General features: G+C 33.8%; 1 protein-coding gene across 1 annotated transcript in view; it reads left to right on the top strand.

The window, feature by feature from the left end:
* The window catches only part of LRP1B (LDL receptor related protein 1B), a 1,882,572-nt gene that overhangs the window by 1,733,091 nt on the left and 131,208 nt on the right, over positions 1–18,273 (top strand). The window contains exons 70-75 of the mRNA XM_042948663.1: positions 354–460; positions 799–931; positions 8,217–8,339; positions 13,506–13,631; positions 14,615–14,752; positions 16,398–16,532. Of these exons, the coding sequence (XP_042804597.1) occupies positions 354–460; positions 799–931; positions 8,217–8,339; positions 13,506–13,631; positions 14,615–14,752; positions 16,398–16,532 (762 nt within the window). The remainder of the gene's footprint in view (positions 1–353; positions 461–798; positions 932–8,216; positions 8,340–13,505; positions 13,632–14,614; positions 14,753–16,397; positions 16,533–18,273) is intronic.

Here is an 18,273-nt window from a genome sequence, read left to right as displayed (position 1 = left end):
TTGAAGCCTTTGTTTTTAAATAATTTAATTTAAAATTATGAAAAATTCATTTAACTGTTCAAAATTAAAGAGAAGGAGGATATAGAGGGTTTTTTTTTTCTTCCTTTCTGTCTTTAGTGAGTTAAAAACTTACTGAACAGCCTATTACGTCATTGAGATATATTTTATGAAATGCAATAATATTATGAAACACATTTTAAATAAATGTGTAATATCAGATATTAAGTACAGTTTAAATATAAACTATTTTCATTACTGTCTATGAATTTTTTATATGCTTATATATGTTTTTATCTATCAAAGCAATCATTCATTTTAGTGAATTTAAATCTTAACTTTATAATTATATTCAGATTCTCCTACTTGCTCATCAAGTGAATATATATGTGCCAGCCGAGGATGTATTTCAGCATCTTTGAAATGTAATGGAGAATATGATTGTGCTGATGGTTCAGATGAGGTAAAATCTATCATTTGATTAAAATCTCTGAATTACATGAATTAGGTTCGGGAAAGCAAATGTAATAAAAATAGAGTAAAGAGAGAATCTTGATTCTTAGCCGTCTAAAATCTTAGGACAAGTACATTGAATATAGTAATTGCAGCAAATACCCGAATCTGCGTGCTGTTCATATACTAAATCTTATTGTCATTTGTAGGGGTTATATTCATTAAGTCAAAATAAAAGAAAGCCCACAGTGTAATAAATCTCCAGTATTGTCAGCTGCATGTTTGTTTTTCCTGTGACTATATCATTATCATTAATGAAAACTGCAGTGCCTATTTGTATTTGAACAGATGGACTGTGTGACTGAGTGTAAGGAAGATCAGTTTCGATGCAGAAATAAAGCCCACTGTATTCCAATTAGATGGCTTTGTGATGGCATTCATGACTGTGTGGATGGCAGTGATGAACAGAACTGTGACAGAGGTAAGGGGTGTGTGTGTGTGTGTGTGTGTGTGTGTGTGTGTGTGTGTGTAAATAAGAGAGTGGCAGTTAAAATACTGTGTCAAGTCAGTAGTGTGCTAGAGGCAAAAAATAGGATCATTAAATGATTCTCTTTACCCATTCTTATTTCATTACATAATATCCTGTTCTGGGTAAGCAAAATCTGGATAATTTCCAGATAGAGTGCAGTGTTAGTTTTCATATGACAAAGGTAACCAAAGTGCAGGTTTTTATTGCATCCGATCACAAGCATGGCTTTGGACTAGATGCTGGGTCAGGGATAGGGGCAGAAGGATGCAGGGAACATAACCGCTTGTAGCCATTACTACAGAAGTATTTTTGGTGTGCATTTCTCTTCCATGTTGCCTGCCTTACTATGAAAGAATAATAACATATGGCATACCATATTACACATACACATACTGATACACAACTGCAGGTCATGCCCCAAATTTCCCTTTTGCCATATGGTTAAGAAAATGACCTACATTTTTTGTCAGTTTGGAAGACAACTTTTAATTTTGCAGTACATTATTTTTAGCTATGTTAAAATATTTCCTGACAGATAACAACTTTTTAATTGTAATTCACCACATAAAAGCAGCAATTATTCCTACTTTAGAGTCAATGAAGGGAAAGCAAAAAAAAAAAAAAAAAAAAAAAAACAATTGTGGGGCAAACCTTAAAATGATCACAAATTCCATAATTCTTATTATTTGAATAATGTTAAATACATTGTTTAAATGCAAAATTTTTTTTAACCTGCTTACAAAAGTCTCTCAAGGAGTGCACCTGGATGGTTCTGTTGGTTAAGCATCCGACTCCTGATTGGGCTCAGGTCATGATCTCACAGTTCACGAGATGGAGCCCCACATCAGGCTCTGCACTGACAGTGCAAAAGAGCCTGATTACTTGGGATCCTCCCTCTCACTCTTTTCTCCTTCCCTGCTCACGCTCTTGCATGCTCTCTCTTTCTCTCAAAATAAATACATTAATGTTAAAAAAAAATTAAAGTCTCTTGATGTACTTTACATTATGGAATATTTGGAGTATCATCAACAGAAATGATACTAGATACTGATGTAGGCTGCAAGGCATTTGAACATGTGCTCAGGGTTTATACAGTTTAAATGTACTTTTGCAACAACATGAATGAGCTAGATAGCTAATGCTAAGCAAAATAAGTCAGTCAGGGAAAGACAAATACCATATGACTTTATTCATGTTTAGAATTCAAGAAACAGAACAAATGAACAAAAGGGGAGGAAAAAGAGAGACAATCAAACCAAGAAACAGACTCTTAACTATAGAGAACAAACTGATAATTACCAGAGGGGAGTGGGTGGGGGGAGGCAGGGGGGTCAAGTAGGTGATGGGGATTAAGGAGGGCACTTGTTGTAAGGAACACTGGGTATTGTATGGAAGTGTTAAATCATTACATTGTACACATGAAACTAATGTAACACTGTATGTTAACTAACTGGAATTTAAATAAAAGCTTTTTTAAAAAAGAAAATAATACAATTTTACTTCTATAAATATCTAGTCATTCGAAGAAAAAATGCCCCCCATTTCCTTTAATATTAGATCAAACCTTTATGATTTGCTAAGATCTCCATCTCAAATCTGATAAAGTGTTGTAATATTCAGGAGAAGAAATCCTAGTTCTCATTTGGAATCTGCAGTGCATTATATAGAGCCATAAAAGGTTAGACTTCCTTAATAGCTGTTTCTACTTTTGGTTAAGTTCTCACATTCCAGTTTAGAGACATCAAACATTGTAGACATTCTGGCACCAAAAGGTCTTAAATACAGTCATATTCTAAGACTTCGGGACAATTAAGTTACTCATCATTTTCCATTTTCTAGCTATTAAGCTCCATTCCCTTAATTTCAGTCTCTATCACCAGTCTGGCTGCTTCTCTCATTGCTTCCTGCCCTGCCTGGGCATATATACTACCATGTAAGTCAACTCCAATACATTCTGCTCTCTGCTGCCAGGTTCATCTTATTGAAGTGTAACTCTGACTATGTAAATATTTACTTGAAGCTCCTTCCTGGTTACTTACAAATATGGCAGTCAGTGTTACAAGAAAATCATCCTATTGTATCTTCCTACTCTTATACCCTATTATTTCTCTTTATGTATCATATATCCTAGCCAAATCAAAGAATAAATCTAGCAACATCTTCCATGCTTTTCAACATCTTGCCAGATTCCTCTACTATTTCTGCCATCTCAATACCTTTGCCAATAAGAATTATATCTCTCCTTTTAAGTCCATTCAGTTGTTACTGTCTTCAACCAAATCTCAGTCTCTTCTGGAGTTTCCCTAGCCACCTTTGATTGCATACTTGTTATTATATTCTTCTTTCTAATATAATTACTTCTGTATTAGTTGACTGTTTCCCCTGTTGGAATGTGAGTTTCTTAATGTAAAAAATTAGGTATGCAAACAGAATGAGGAAATAGATTCCAGGTAGTGGGATCATTATACACAAAGTCTCATAGGTGAGAGAAAGTTTAAGTGTTTAGGAACTATAAGTAATTGAAGATTCATGCTATAGAATTTAGTTCCAATTTTAAGCATAATGAGGAGTTTCCCAAAGCTTTTAAGGAGTCTTCAAATTTTTTTTTTTTTCAAAAGGAGATGGTGGTAGAATTTGCACTATGTATTAGACACAGAGAATTACTGAAATGAGAATCAAGAGATCTAATTCCTTGTCTTACCTGTAGGAAAGTTTCTGTGCTCATTTATTATACTAACAAATCCAATCACAGTGAAATGTCTCCAAGACCTGTAAGAATATCTGGAAAATAAGTGAATGTGCATGTGTGTGTGTGTATGAGGGCAATCCTGTCAGGATTTATCTTTTTTTTAATATTAAAATTTCATAAGAAATGTTTGTTTGAACAAAGAATTCAAGGTTAAAAAACAAAAGTTTTACAGTTAAAAAAAAAAGCAGTATATAATTTGAAATCTGACTTGCCTTTTAGATTTAAAATGACCCTACTAAAAGTTTAAGCCTACTGATTAAAAAAGAGTTGAGGACTTTTAATTCAATCATTTAGAAATGTGTCAAAGCTCTCCTTCCCTCCACACTAATGTTTCTAACTTTTCTTGGGTTTCTTTGCTGCTAGATAAATTCCAGTGAATTATTTTGATGGTTAAAATATTTGATCCTGTATGGATGTACCTTAAAGCATGATCAAGTTCAGATTTCTAGTATTTTACTTCCAGGAAGTGGTTCAAGTATTGGATAGATGTACTTCAAGGCACTGAGGAAATGAAATGCCAAAATAAATCTCTCTGCTATTAAATCAGCCTTCCATTCATCCCAAAACCTGACACATGAACTAAGTGTTGGGGGCTGGAAGGCAAGATGCAGGACAAACATGAAACATTTTCCAAGTGAATCCATTTTACTGGTTTACTTTAAAAAGACGAACCCCCAAATACTGTGGAATTAAAAGCAACGTTCATATTTTTAAAGATAAAACATGGAAACTTGGTGGGTTTTGTTTTGTTTTGTTTTGTTTTGTTTTGTTTTGTTTTGTTTTGTTTTGTTTTTTGGGTTTTTTTTTTGGCTTGAGCTCCCAAACTTTGCTTTCCTTAGCAATTTTAGTGGACAAGATTGAGAATTATTCTTTTTAGTTATCATCAGCTCAAAAGTGTGTTAACTATTTATGAAAATTATAAAATATTTTCATATGTTAAACCTTCCCTCCACCCAAATTAAAATGGGAACTCTAGATGTTTATTCTCTGTGATGATGTGCCTGGTCAGATTTCTATGAACCTGCCAAAAGCTTTTATATATATATATATATATATATATATATTTTCTAATAACCTCCTGTTGTGCTGAATAAGAACATGACTAAAGACTAGGAAACTGGAATTTTGATACAGCTAATCTCTTTAAATTATACCTCTTTTTTTGCTTATATGTGCCTCATGCCATTTCAAAATAAGCATTTTATGTTAGACTCAGGGTGTCATGGTGGCCCCATGATGCAATTTTTAATGCAAATTCTTCATGGTATAATAGCAAGGCTTTAGTAAGTTATTACAAAACCTTTGCCTTACTATTACAACTGTGATTTCATTTATATTTCTCTTCTTCTTCATAAAAATAGTAATATGCCCAACACTTTTATGGGGCAAATTATAATATTATCTAATATGATACCTTTGGGAAATCATTTTTTTTTTCTTTTTAACAAGACTGATGTGCTACAAATAGAATTTTCTAAAAGAATCAGAGGATGTCAAGAGTTCACAAATTTTGTTTGAATATAATCCATTGTAAAATGGAACATGCAATGAGATTTAGTCTTGAGAATCTTTATTCTGAACGAATATAACTTTCACATTCTATGAATTTTGATATTGAATTAAGCACTTCTTTATATCGGTATTCATATTTTAAGTTTCTTTAGTATTAAATACCGTACATGTTATCTTTTTATTGTTTTCAGATAGTTGTTAAATATATTTTCTTGCATGGGTTTTGATACTTGAAATTACTGTTAGAATTAGGGCATTTTAGATTTGAGTATTGCAGAAGTTGAAAGAAAGGGGCACCCCAGTGTCAGATACTATGTTGTCAGTCTCACATGGTGATACTCACCATCACAGACTTACCATGGACTTATGTTTTTCCCTATTATACAGTTTGTTAGTCTTCAGAGATGCCAATGTAGGTTGTGCCAGTTCTTAAACATTTTTGCAGGAAACTCTTAGAACTGTTCAGATTGACATCACTACAAAGTCTTGATCTCAGCTTCAACTATTACTTAAGATTTTAAGCAATCATCCTATATTTCTCTAATCATCTGTATACCATTAACCATATCAAGTTTTTATTTTTTTTAAATAAAAATATTTACAAATGGTGTGCACACACAGGGGCAGGAAAGGGGCAGAGAGAGGGAGAGAGAATCTGATGGCACAGAGCCTGATGCAGGGCTCGATCTCAGAAATCATGAGAGCATGCCCTGAGCTGAAATCAAGAGTCAGACTTTTAACCAACTGAGCCACTCAGGTACACCAAACATATGAAGTTTTTAACAAGTTGAATTTCCTCCTCACCTTTACTTCACAGAAATAATAAAAATTTTGAGCTTTATTCAATATCTGTTCACCAAATTAACAAATCTACCTATAGCTGTGCCTAGCCTAGCCTTTCCCTCTTCCTTCCTCTTGAAACGGAAGACCTGTTACACCTCTAGTATAAGGTAGATACTTTAGATCTCAAATCCTTCACACTTCCTGGATTCTCAAGGACTTTGTTATATCAATTACCTTTTCTCTCTTCTGTATCCTCAAGCTTACTCTGTCTACTGAATTATTTTCAGAAGCACTTAAGTATATCAGATATCAGTTTTACTCCACAGAAGCTACTAGGCTCTTAATCACCTAGCCTTCTCCTCTCCTCCTTCCCTTCAAGGGCATACTCCTAGAAAGGGATGGATGGTTACGGTACCTACTACTTCTTCGTCTAATATTAACCAACCACAAACATTTCATTAAATTCACCACCACTTCATTGGACCTCCTCTCTTAGCATTATATACATGTGCTAACTACTACCTTCTTGTTGAGACACTTTTTAGGTATTTCTCCAACCACTCTGGCTAACTAGCCTCAGCCTCTTTTGCAGACACCCCTTTATCCAATCTTTAAATGCTGATCTCCTCTGTTTTGTTCTAAATTCCAAATAACAACTACATTCTGATCATCCCTAGTTGTATATTTACAGCTTAGAACCTATCCTATATTTCAACACATTTATCCACTATCCTACTAAATATCACTATATGCTTGTCCTACTAGTACTTTACATGAATTGTGTCATTATTTCTAGTAAGCTTGCTCTTCCTGCTGTATTCCTTTATTTATTTTTTTTTGAACAACACCGACAGTCACCAAATGCTCCAGATAAGCCAAAAATTGAGCGCTGTGTTTGACTACTCACTCTCCTCACCACCCTCATCTATTCAGCCATCAGATCCTGAGGATTTTACTTCCCGAAGCACTTTCAACAGTTCAACAGAAGCTAGTTCGAAATCGAGTTCTGTGCTTCCGCAATGCCTCTTCAAACTGGTCTTTTTCCTCCAGCCTTGGCTTTACTCTCGCTACCTTCATTTCCAAGTTCTCCACACTATAGCTACTGTTATTACACTAAAATCCAAATCTTGTTCTGTCATTTGTTAAGTTAAATCTTTGCTACTGTAAGTTAATTATTAAAGATGTGTATGCGAGTCAAAACTCAACAAGATGAGCTGTTTGACCTTCACAGACCCAGCCTTATTATTCCCTCCAAAATTATTACTATTTTGGCTCCTTTGTATGTGATAAATATACTTAATTTTGAGTGAGTATATCCTTGCATTCTTCATGCTTTCTGTTGAATTGTGAAAAGAGAAAAAATGCAAACATTTACAAAATACACAAAAAAGTCACTACACTATTGCACAGTTTTTACCAGGATGACTATAATATTTCACCACATCACCAACTTCTGTTATAAACTTAACTATTTTTCTGTGACTTCAGAACTTTTTATTGGTTATTCTCTCTTTTAACAATTCAGTTTGTCAGTTTCCAGATACAGCTGAATTATCTAAAAATTTTAAAAGTGTCTTTTCTTTCCAAAACAACACAATTTTTTTTAATTTTTTTTTCTTAATGTTTTTTTTATTTATTTTTGAGACAGAGAGAGACAGAGCATGAGCAGGGAAGGGGCAGAGAGAGAGGGAGACACAGAATCGGAAGCAGGCTCCAGGCTCTGAGCCATCAGCACAGAGCCCGATGCGGGGCTCGAACTCACAGACTGTGAGATCATGACCTGAGCCGAAGTTGGACGCTCAACCGACTGAGCCACCCAGGCGCCCCAACAACACAATTTTTATAATGAAAACTAATACTATTTAAAACCTAAGTTTCTCTACAGTAACATAAAAATTATGTGAAATATAAGATAATTTATACTTAAAACTTCCTTCTACCATCTTATCATTATTTTCTAAAGGAACTATGATATGCCTTGGTAACATCAGATTGTTTTGAAAAGTTAACTAAACATGAGTAACTAAAAAAAAAAATCTGGGATACTGCTTGTCCCTAGTGCTATACAGGAAAAAAGTGTAAGGAGATGAGAAACTAGATACTATGCTAAGAATTACAGGAATATGTGTCCTGCTGACTGGCATTAATTATGCTACATTTCTGTCTTTTTTTCTGTTTTGTTTTAAAATAAAGGAGGAAATATATGTAGAGCAGATGAGTTTCTCTGCAATAATTCCCTTTGCAAACTACATTTCTGGGTGTGTGACGGAGAAGACGACTGTGGAGACAACTCAGATGAAGCCCCTGATATGTGTGGTATGGCATTTCACATGGGTCTAGATTTTACTCTCATCTCTGAATCGAATGCACTGGCGTGAATCAATGAAGTGGGGAGGCGGACCACAAAGTCTGCCATCCTGTGGTTAGGTAGATAAAGTAAAACCGCAGATACAGCTTTTGTTCAGGCAATAAGAGATTACCCTGTCCAACAGCTGATGAATTTACAGAGAACCCTCTTACATCTGAACTTGCACATGTCAACACTACTCAAAGATAGTTATGGTCTGAACTGTAGAAGTTTCATATGAAGACTTTGGCTTTGTACCAAAGTGGTCCTTTAGGCTAAATCATTTTTTTTTTTTGGACAGATAACCACATGGAAAAAATGTGAATAATAAAATCATGTAGTTCCACAAGTTACCCACTACTGAGACCAAGGTTGTTCAGAGAAGGAAGATCTATATGAAGATAATATGTGAATATATTAATATATTTAACATGTAAATATATCATTATATTTTAATATTTAAATATATTAAAATATATATTATTTATACATATATATTCTATGTTATAAATATAAATATATTAATAGATTTTTATATATATTTAGATGTAGGCAGAGAACTGAAATTAGGAGTTATTTAATATTTTAATCTGAAAATCCTAAAAAAGTTATTGTTTCTTCCAATTCAAGTTACTCTTAACTGATAATTGTCAAGAGCATACTTACGCAACCAACAACTATCAATGTCCAATTTTCTTATATGTAGCAGAAATCTTTAGCCCTTATTATTATTATTTGTATCTAATCTCAGCAAAAATGTATTTTACCACTAATTTAAAGAAAAATACTACTACTTTGGATACAATTAAATAGCACATCAGGTGAATTAAAGAAAACATAGACTGAGTGAGTATACATACTCAAATTCTTTGTTCTGTTTGGTGCACCAGGTTAAACCAATATTTTTGAATAGATGATGACATTGAATACTGACATTACAATTGAATAAAAATTCCAAAACAAGAAGACAGCTTTATTTTTAAAGGGATTTAAAACATAAAAATGACAGTTTTTGGAGAGTGTTCTCTGCAGGCACAACTGATCAGAGACATAACTAAGTTTTAATTTTTGTGTTACATAATCTTGCAAAATGGATTCTAGAGAATCACTAGAGATTTTATTGTGTCTGAATTATAATATATGGAAAATACGAACTTATCTACCAGTTTCGAGCCAGAACCTATTATTTTTATAAGTTATGTATATATATAAAATTATATATGTGTATATATTTATGTAATTATTTTTCTATTGTCTATTCCACTTCCGTACACAACTAGTGAGTAGAATAGCAAATGGTCGCTAACTAATTAACCATGTGAGGCTCCAGAGTCAGAGCCCCAGGACTACTTTCAGGGCCAGGAAGTGAGTCTCAGTGACAGCTGCTGGAAAACTTAAACTACATCCAGCTTGATTCTGTGCATGTTTTTACATTCCCCTTGGTCATCAGTATAAACATTGAGTCAATCTGTTATGTACCAGCGACTGTGCTAAGTAATTGGGGTTATTAAAAAAAAAAAAATGAACAGCACATGGTTCTCTCTGACAAGATCTTAATCTGACTGTACAAATCAGAATTTTCATACATTGTATTTCAAGAAATGGTGGAATTAAGTAAAAGGTATAAGTAAGATGGAGAGGAATAAGATGAGGTCTGCATAAAGAGGAATTCAGAAAGCTACAGTTTTGAAAGATCCAAACTAAAATAGACTGTAGACATTATGAACAGCATGAAGAAAAGTGTCATTCATTCACTTAATAAATATTTGTTAAGTTAGAGACTATTATTTTTAGTAATATAATGATGAGAGAAACAGACATGGACCCTGACTTCACAGAACTGAGAATCTAGTAGAATAGGGATACAAATGATCTAAAAAATATATATGGCTATAAATGACGATACATGCATTGACAAAAAAGTAGAGTAAGTTATAAAAGAATAGACCCAGAGGGATTTTATTCAATCTTGGGTTATGGAAAATAACATTTGAGTTACAGTCTGAGAGATAAATCATTGCCAAGTAGGTGAAAGGGATGGGGTGGAGGGAAGGTGGATGACACAATGTTGTAGACAAAGGAAACAAGATGTAGACAGACCCTGAAGCAAAGCAATCCATAGCTTACTGGAGGAACTGAAAGATCCATGTACTTGGAGCGTGCAGAACAGGTAGATATTGGTTTCAGATGAAACTGAAGAGACAGAAGAGTCTAGAACCTTGTAAATCTCTATAAGGATTTTTAGGTTTAGCCTAAAAACAATTAAGAATACTAAAACGTTTTAAGCAGAACAGTTCTATAGTCCTATTTATATTTTACAAATACTGGATAGAAAGGTGCAAGTTTAAGTAAGATAATTGCTATACTCTAGGCAGGCCATGCTGTTAGCTTGGATTAAGATAATGATAGCACATGATGGCAAATATACCACAGATCTGAATGTGGTTTGAAAAACAAAATAAATTGGATTAAATAATAGAGTAGATATATGGGGCAAGGGAGAGGAAGTTACTAAGTATAATGTATAAGGTGTTTTTGTTTGCACCGTTGAATACATGGGGAACATAGGAAGAGGAACAGTATTGTAAGTAAAGATTAAAAGCCTGGTTTGAGAGACATTTGAGGAGACATTCAAGTATAGATTTCAAGTAGGCCCTAGATATTTGGTTCTGAAGTTTAAAAAGCTGGTCTAGAGTTATAAATTTGAGAGTCAGAATGGATACTGTGGAATTCTATGGGATAAAAAAGAGTCAGAATAGAATGGGAACAATGAATATTATGGAATACTATGGTGTGAAAAAGAGAAAAAGGCCAGATAATCCAGATTATTTGTACTAAAGTGAGTTTCTAAGTAAGTTCTTAGAACAGTGTTAAAAGTATAATAAGTTACCAGTAAATATTTGTCAAAGGGCATGGGATCAACTGTCAATAGAGAGGGAAGTAAAGACAAAAACATTGGAGAATAGGAAAAGGTAGATAAATCAATGAGCTAAAGTTTTACCATAGACAGAAAAAGGATATTAATGAGACTGGTTGAACTAGAAAGTTGGGAAAGTAAGAGGTGGTGGGCAGAACTTGCAGCATTCAAATTAGTGGCTTTGTAAATGAAGCAATTGGAGGAAACAGTATATCCAGGTGCACTTGTGTGGATCAGTTAGTGTTCTTACCTGCAAGCAACAGGAAATGTCATTGACTGAATTAAGAAGAGAAATTTCTTGAAATCTTCCAATCTTCACAACCTTCTAGGGCAGTGGGTGGCTTAGGTGAATTAGAGTAAAAGGTCATTGGGTATGAAAAACTCAAGGCTCTAAGAGGTACAGCTATTGGTCGGTTTGTTCATGTGGATATTGATGTCATCTAGGATGTGGAAATGAGTTTGGATTGAGAGCAATGACTATGAAGGGTGGTGCTACAGTCTTTAGTAAATTGGAGAGGGGGTGATGTTTACAGTAAAGGTTGATGAGAAAATGGCAATAAGAAAGATGTATAATCAAATGCATAATAGTTTTTGTTTTTATTTTTTTAAATAGAGCGTGATGATGTAACAAATTTCTGAAAGCTAAATTAGGAACTTAAGGGTGTATTTAAACATGAGATAATATGAGGTTTAAGTAATTTAAGAGGCATTCCTAAAAGACCTAAAGGGGAAGAACTATGCTTGGAGTGGGAACCAGATTTCAATTAAACCAAGGAGGTCAAGAAAGAAGGAGTATGGCATATTTAAGGAGCTAATAAAGTAATATTGCTGGAATTTTAAGAGATACAACGGATGAGTCTGTAGGAGTGACAGGGACAAAGTAATGATCAGTCTATTATACCATGTAAAGTATCTTAAATATTATTCTGTAAGTGCTGGATAACTGTGGAAGAGATGATCAGATTAATGTGTCAGGTGGATTCTTCTGGTATCTTTTGGAAGATCTTACATTGGGCAGTGAAGTGAAGACATTTAGGATTCTACTTCAGTTTTCTCTGTAAGAGATAATGAAGAGCCAAGGTATTGTAACTGGTATGCATGGAAAGAAGAAGGCAAGTTTGGGGACTGTATCAGCAGGACTGTTGACTAATAAGAGTTGAAGGTCAATAAGTGGAATGCTTTAGAATAATCCCAGACTGTGGCTATGATGTACTACTAACTGAACTATGGAAATAACACATAGTTTATGCTCAGGGAGAAGGAAGTAATGGGAAGGTGATAAAGAATGGGGTTTTGACTTACTGAATTTGAAATTCTTGAGGGGATATCCTATAATCAATTATGAGATACTAGAATTAGATAGTGAATTGAAAGTTTGAAGGGTATTGTGTCAAGTAAATCCATGAGAATGAGAAGATCAGCAGAGAATTCAAGAGTGAGGAGATCAGAAAACCAATGAAAGAGCCCTGGAGTATTCCACATGTAAAGATAAAGAGTCATTAGAGATGTTTCCTACTCCAAGGGTGGAAGTCTTCAGTTAGATAATGAAGGATAGGACAGGATAAAATTCTCCAGCTTTCACTGTTGTTTCTTTTACACACACACACACACACACACACACACACACACACAGAGACATATATACACACATATTAAAAATAAATAACAAAGATCATCTATGTGACTCAAATACATATTCACACATTTCTGTACAGAAACACAGAGTAAGAAACACAGTTATAGTATTGTTGGGACATTTTTTTCACTGGATGACCTATTTTCAAATTTGGGCCTGTAACATATGCTTGCTCAAGCTCTCTTCTGTGTGAAATTGCTCTTTCAAATAGCTAAGTGTCCTGCCATGTTGTATAAACTGCAGGCATAAATTAATTTGGTACACCAAGTGAAGTCAGCTAAGATAAGGCATCTGGAAATGAGACCATGAAGTTTGGCTCTTTTTCTTACTTTATTTCATTGCAGCTGTGTACTCTTTTCTGTAGTTAATATAAATAACTAGGATCATAGCTTCTATTATCACACATTTTCTAGTACCTGCATGTAGGCAATTTCCACAACAAAAGATATTCATAAAAACTAGATTATGGATTTCAAAAGAAGGAAACAACAAAAAAAGAAAGACCAAAACAAACAAACAAACAAAGAATTGTAAGTCGTGACCCAAAGGAACTGCTTTGTCTTTTTCTTTTTTTTTTTTCAGCCAAGTTTCTTTGCCCACCCACAAGACCTCACAGATGCAGAAATAACAGAATATGCCTGCAGCCTGAGCAAATGTGCAATGGGATTGATGACTGTGGGGACAATTCCGATGAAGATCACTGTGGTGGTAAATCCATTTAATGTGAAATAATTGATTCAGTGATAGCTACAAGATAATATAATGGTTTGGGGGCTCAAAAAATTAAAAAGAAGTATTTTCCATGTGTCATGTCTGAGGGTATTTTTTTTTCAGACACTTGCTTTTCTGACAAGGTATGAAAATAATCTGGTAACATTCATTTGAATAGTAGAGCTATGTGGCTTTATGCAAAGTCTCTGCTAGTCTGTAAATCTCTATTGGTTATACACACTTTATTGCAGAAAATACTGCAAGAGAGAAAAAACATGGTGGTTTCAAAAGGTTCTCTGTTAAACAGCTCCTGGAGGGGAGAGTGCTAACAAAGATTGTATGTCTGTATACACAATCCTTTCTTCACAGTTGTGAAATTAACAAAACTCTTAAAACCAAAGGCTTTACTAATATATGTAGCAAAATGATTTTGTGACAAACCCTGACTGGAACTGGTCTGAGGAAGTTTGTATTACTTTAAAAAGAAAGTCCCATTTAGGGTGAAATTCAAACATTTTCTTGTGGAAATACAGCGTTACTTATTACAGGGTGAATGAACTGTTATTTTTCTGAAAGTCCAGAATTTCAGAATCTTTTTATTTGGCCTACGAGCTTCAAATAAATGATCATGGAGCCATATTTTTCATAGTGTTTAGTAAGAACCTGTTAATTTACTCAATAAATTTGTTTTGGGGGCATCTGGGTGGCTCATTTGGTTAAGCACCTGACGTTGGCTCAGGTCATGATCTCACAGTTTGAGAGCCCTGCGTCCAGCTCTGTGCTGACAGTGAGGAGCCTAGAGCCTGCTTTGGATTCTGTGTCTCCCTCTCTCTCTCTGCCCCTCATCTACTTGTGCTCTCTCTCTCTTTCTCTCTTTCTCTCTCTCTCTCTCAGAAATAATAAATGAATAAACTTAAAAAATGATTTAAAACATGTGTTTTTATTCTTTGAAGCACTAATCATTTTTAATGACTTTATAGGTAAGCTTACATACAAAGCAAGACCATGTAAAAAAGATGAGTTTGCTTGCAATAATAAAAAATGTATCCCCATGGACCTCCAGTGTGATCAACTTGATGACTGTGGAGATGGTTCAGATGAACAAGGCTGCAGAATAAGTGAGTTTATTTTCTGTTAAAGTGTAGCAACATTCAAGTTCAACTTCAACATGACTAAAATTTTCTTTACTGGTGTAACAAAATACTGTTTTCAAAGGCTTACTTGATGCCTTTTTTTTTGTAAGCCTTTGCCAAAGCAGCCTTAGAATGCCAGTTAAATTAATATCAGAAAGCATGAGATGGAGGAAGTTGATTTTAGAATGACTATCCTTGTTAGTACTGAACCTGAGATCTCAATATCCAATTACAGACTTTGATGTCAGCAAATAAATCTATATTCCTTAATATTTTATTTTATAAAGTATAAATTTAATATTTTTTTGCCTCTTACAATATTTGAGTGAAAGATGGTCAAGGTCTTAATAATTTATTCCATGTTTTAAAATTTTAATCCATTGCCAAGTTATTCTTAAAGAAGACATTATCATTTTATGTCTTAGAGTGTGACGATATTTGACTTATTAGACCTTGGTTATTTTTGTGTTGGATATTTGATATCTGATTTTCCACATTAAGAAAAATAGCCAAACTTATGACTCTAAATTCAGATTTCTCATAAAAGTCATAAAATACTTCCTATTATGGGGTCTCATTTCTTCACATTATGCATCTGAATTATTCCTCACTGAGTGATGAAACAATACCCACCAGGATATGGTCACATATATCTCAACTGAGGTCTAAGTCTACTGGTGTACCTTAATTAATTATAAAATATTCAAGAATCAGTGGGATGAATAATGGTTACAATTCTCATAATTAAAGTTCTCATATTTCAAAATCATCTGACATATGTAAGTAAAATAGAGCTAATTCAACATTATTTTCATGATAATTTTCCTCTCATTTATTTGCATTCTAAAATGTTTTCTGGAAGGGTGCCTGGGTGGCTTAGTCAGTTAAGCGTCTGACTCTTCATCTCAGCTCAGGTCTTCATCTCATGGTCATGAGTTCAAGCCCCAGGTTGGACTCCATTCTGGCTGTAGAGCCTACTTAAAAAAAAAAAAAAAAAAAAAAAGTTTTCTGGAATTGGAGATAAAGCCATGAAACTGCAACTACTATGCTGGAATTACAAATAACACATAGTCTGCCCTGACTTTTTTAACAGTCCACGACCACTGGAGCGTGTTCCTCCTCGAATATATTTTCAAACGAAAAAGAATTTTAAGAACTGATGATTTAGCATACTTGCTTCAGTAACATGGTAGTACCCTTGACCGAATTCCTGAGTACTAAATTTAGGTTAGCAATCAATGCCCACATCTTTAGGTAGCTTCTAGGAAACCATTTGATTCCTAGAGAAGGATGTAGTACTCATATATCGTAACATTGCAGTGATAACTTGTCATTAGAAATATTGACTCTTGACTTCCTTTTACATAGTAGTGTACTTCAATTACAGCTATAAATATCAGCTATTGACAGTTTGGCCTAAACTATATTTAATATAAATGAGTTCAGTTTTTTATCTGCTTCTATACCTGTATAAGAAATAAGGGCTTATGTAAAGAGAAGATCATAATCTTATAAATTCAAGAAGAGTTATCTATGGAATAATAAATATAATTTCAAATTAAGAAAAAAAGTAAACTCCCACTTTAGGAATTAGAATTATATTAGTTTTGATGGTATTTTTAAATCCTAGCTCCTGCTGAATATACCTGTGAAGATAATGTGAATCCGTGTGGAGATGATGCATATTGTAATCAAATAAAAACATCTGTTTTTTGTCGCTGTAAGCCTGGATTTCAGAGAAACATGAAAAACAGACAGTGTGAAGGTATAGTACATTTCCTCAACAGCTTGCTCTTAAATCTTTAGGTAATAAAAGACTCATGAGGCTGCTAAATTGTGAGATGACATGGGACTGATTTTCATCAGAATGGTGTGTGTCTACGGGATACCATTTTACCTACAAGAGTGGAAGTCCTTGGGGTCAAGAGCCTGTTTTGTTTGCATGGCTAAGCTAACCATTTCTGGGGCTACAAAGCCTTTTCTATAGCAGATTCAGACCTGTAGGAATTTCAGTTGTACTGTTACAACTCTGTTTTGAAATGCAAATAACAAAATTGCTGGTTCAGGAACTATTGAAGAATTAGAGACACTTCATGAAAGAACATGTTTATAATGACCCATTTCTCTTGAGTTGTGGCATTTACAGTGCTGCAAATAGGTAATTCACTTTAGAGAACTGTGGGCTTTTGTCCTAACACCATGTCTTAAAACAGTGCTTTATATTATCAAGAGTGCCTTCTAAAATTTAAAGACAGGATCTAAGTAAATCTCTGTCAACTTACTTGAGATCATTTAAAACTTGAGCATATAGGATAGCCAGGATCTCATAGTAAATTATAGGTAAATATAACATACGTCAGACCTTTAACTATAGAACCATGAAATACAGACCTATATATACGTACTACCAGTTTCTCCTCTAAATTGATATCATTGTGATTAGAGCCAAACCTAAATTGTGTTAAGTCTGGCTTATCTAGGCTAAATTCAAGTGATAAAGTGCTTTCACCTACCAGCTTTCTTCTCTACTATCTCTGATATTCTGGGATAAAGAAAAATGATTTTGTGTTGTGTTAATCAAAATGAGATTATTGAAATGAATTAATTATATTCACCCAAAAGGGGAAGAAGTATGACCATGTCATATTTATGTACATTTTGAATTATATACTTGTATGGATTATTCATGACATTTTATTTCTCCATTAACATGTTAACACTGAAAACTGACAGCCTAGGTTTTCTCTATTTTAATAAAAAAAAGCAAATTATTTCTCAAGACTATATTATTTATTTTCCCCCAGACACTTTGTATCAATTGTATATAAACGTGCACACACACACACACACACACACACACCCTCTTCAAGATTTTCATTTCAAATAACATTAATTTTCTAACATTTATTTGTGAATAGTGGGCTCTATTTCTGTATATACTTACTAAATTTAAAACTCCCATTCTCAAAAGTTTCTTTATTTTTAATTATATTCTTTGCAAGCTATAAGCTTCAACTATACTCTTCATTTTAAGTTGCTACAAATCCAGTATTTTTGTTGTGTAAATTAGCAACTTCTGAACTCCAATAAAATTTGTATCTTTACTAAATGAAGTTTTGGTGGTAAGGAAAAGCAATTTGATTTGGTACAGAGGAAGGGAAAGACATTACTTTGATTCATAATTCAAAGAATTCAAATGTGTTTGTGTTCTTCCTATATAGCTCAAAAAGAGAATAAGAAATCACTATTTGATGTTAGAGTCAAAACACTTTAATTAGAATACATAAAGGGAAGACAAATTAAAGAAAATAACAGCAGAGAAGTAGAAATGGATTAATAGTTACTATGTGCCAAGCACTGTTCTAGGTACACGACATGTGTGAGATTCTTCCTCTCCCTTCAAAAGTTCACAGTACAGACATTAGTATATACATATATACTAAAAATATATGTGTATTTTTAAGTAATCTCTCTGTGCAACGTGGAATCAACCCTGAGATCAAGAG

The sequence above is a fragment of the Panthera leo genome, chromosome C1, assembly GCF_018350215.1.
Source record: "Panthera leo isolate Ple1 chromosome C1, P.leo_Ple1_pat1.1, whole genome shotgun sequence".
Lineage (NCBI taxonomy): Eukaryota > Metazoa > Chordata > Mammalia > Carnivora > Felidae > Panthera > Panthera leo.
Note: the sequence above shows the minus strand (reverse complement) of the source record. Positions and strands in the feature narration are given on the sequence as shown.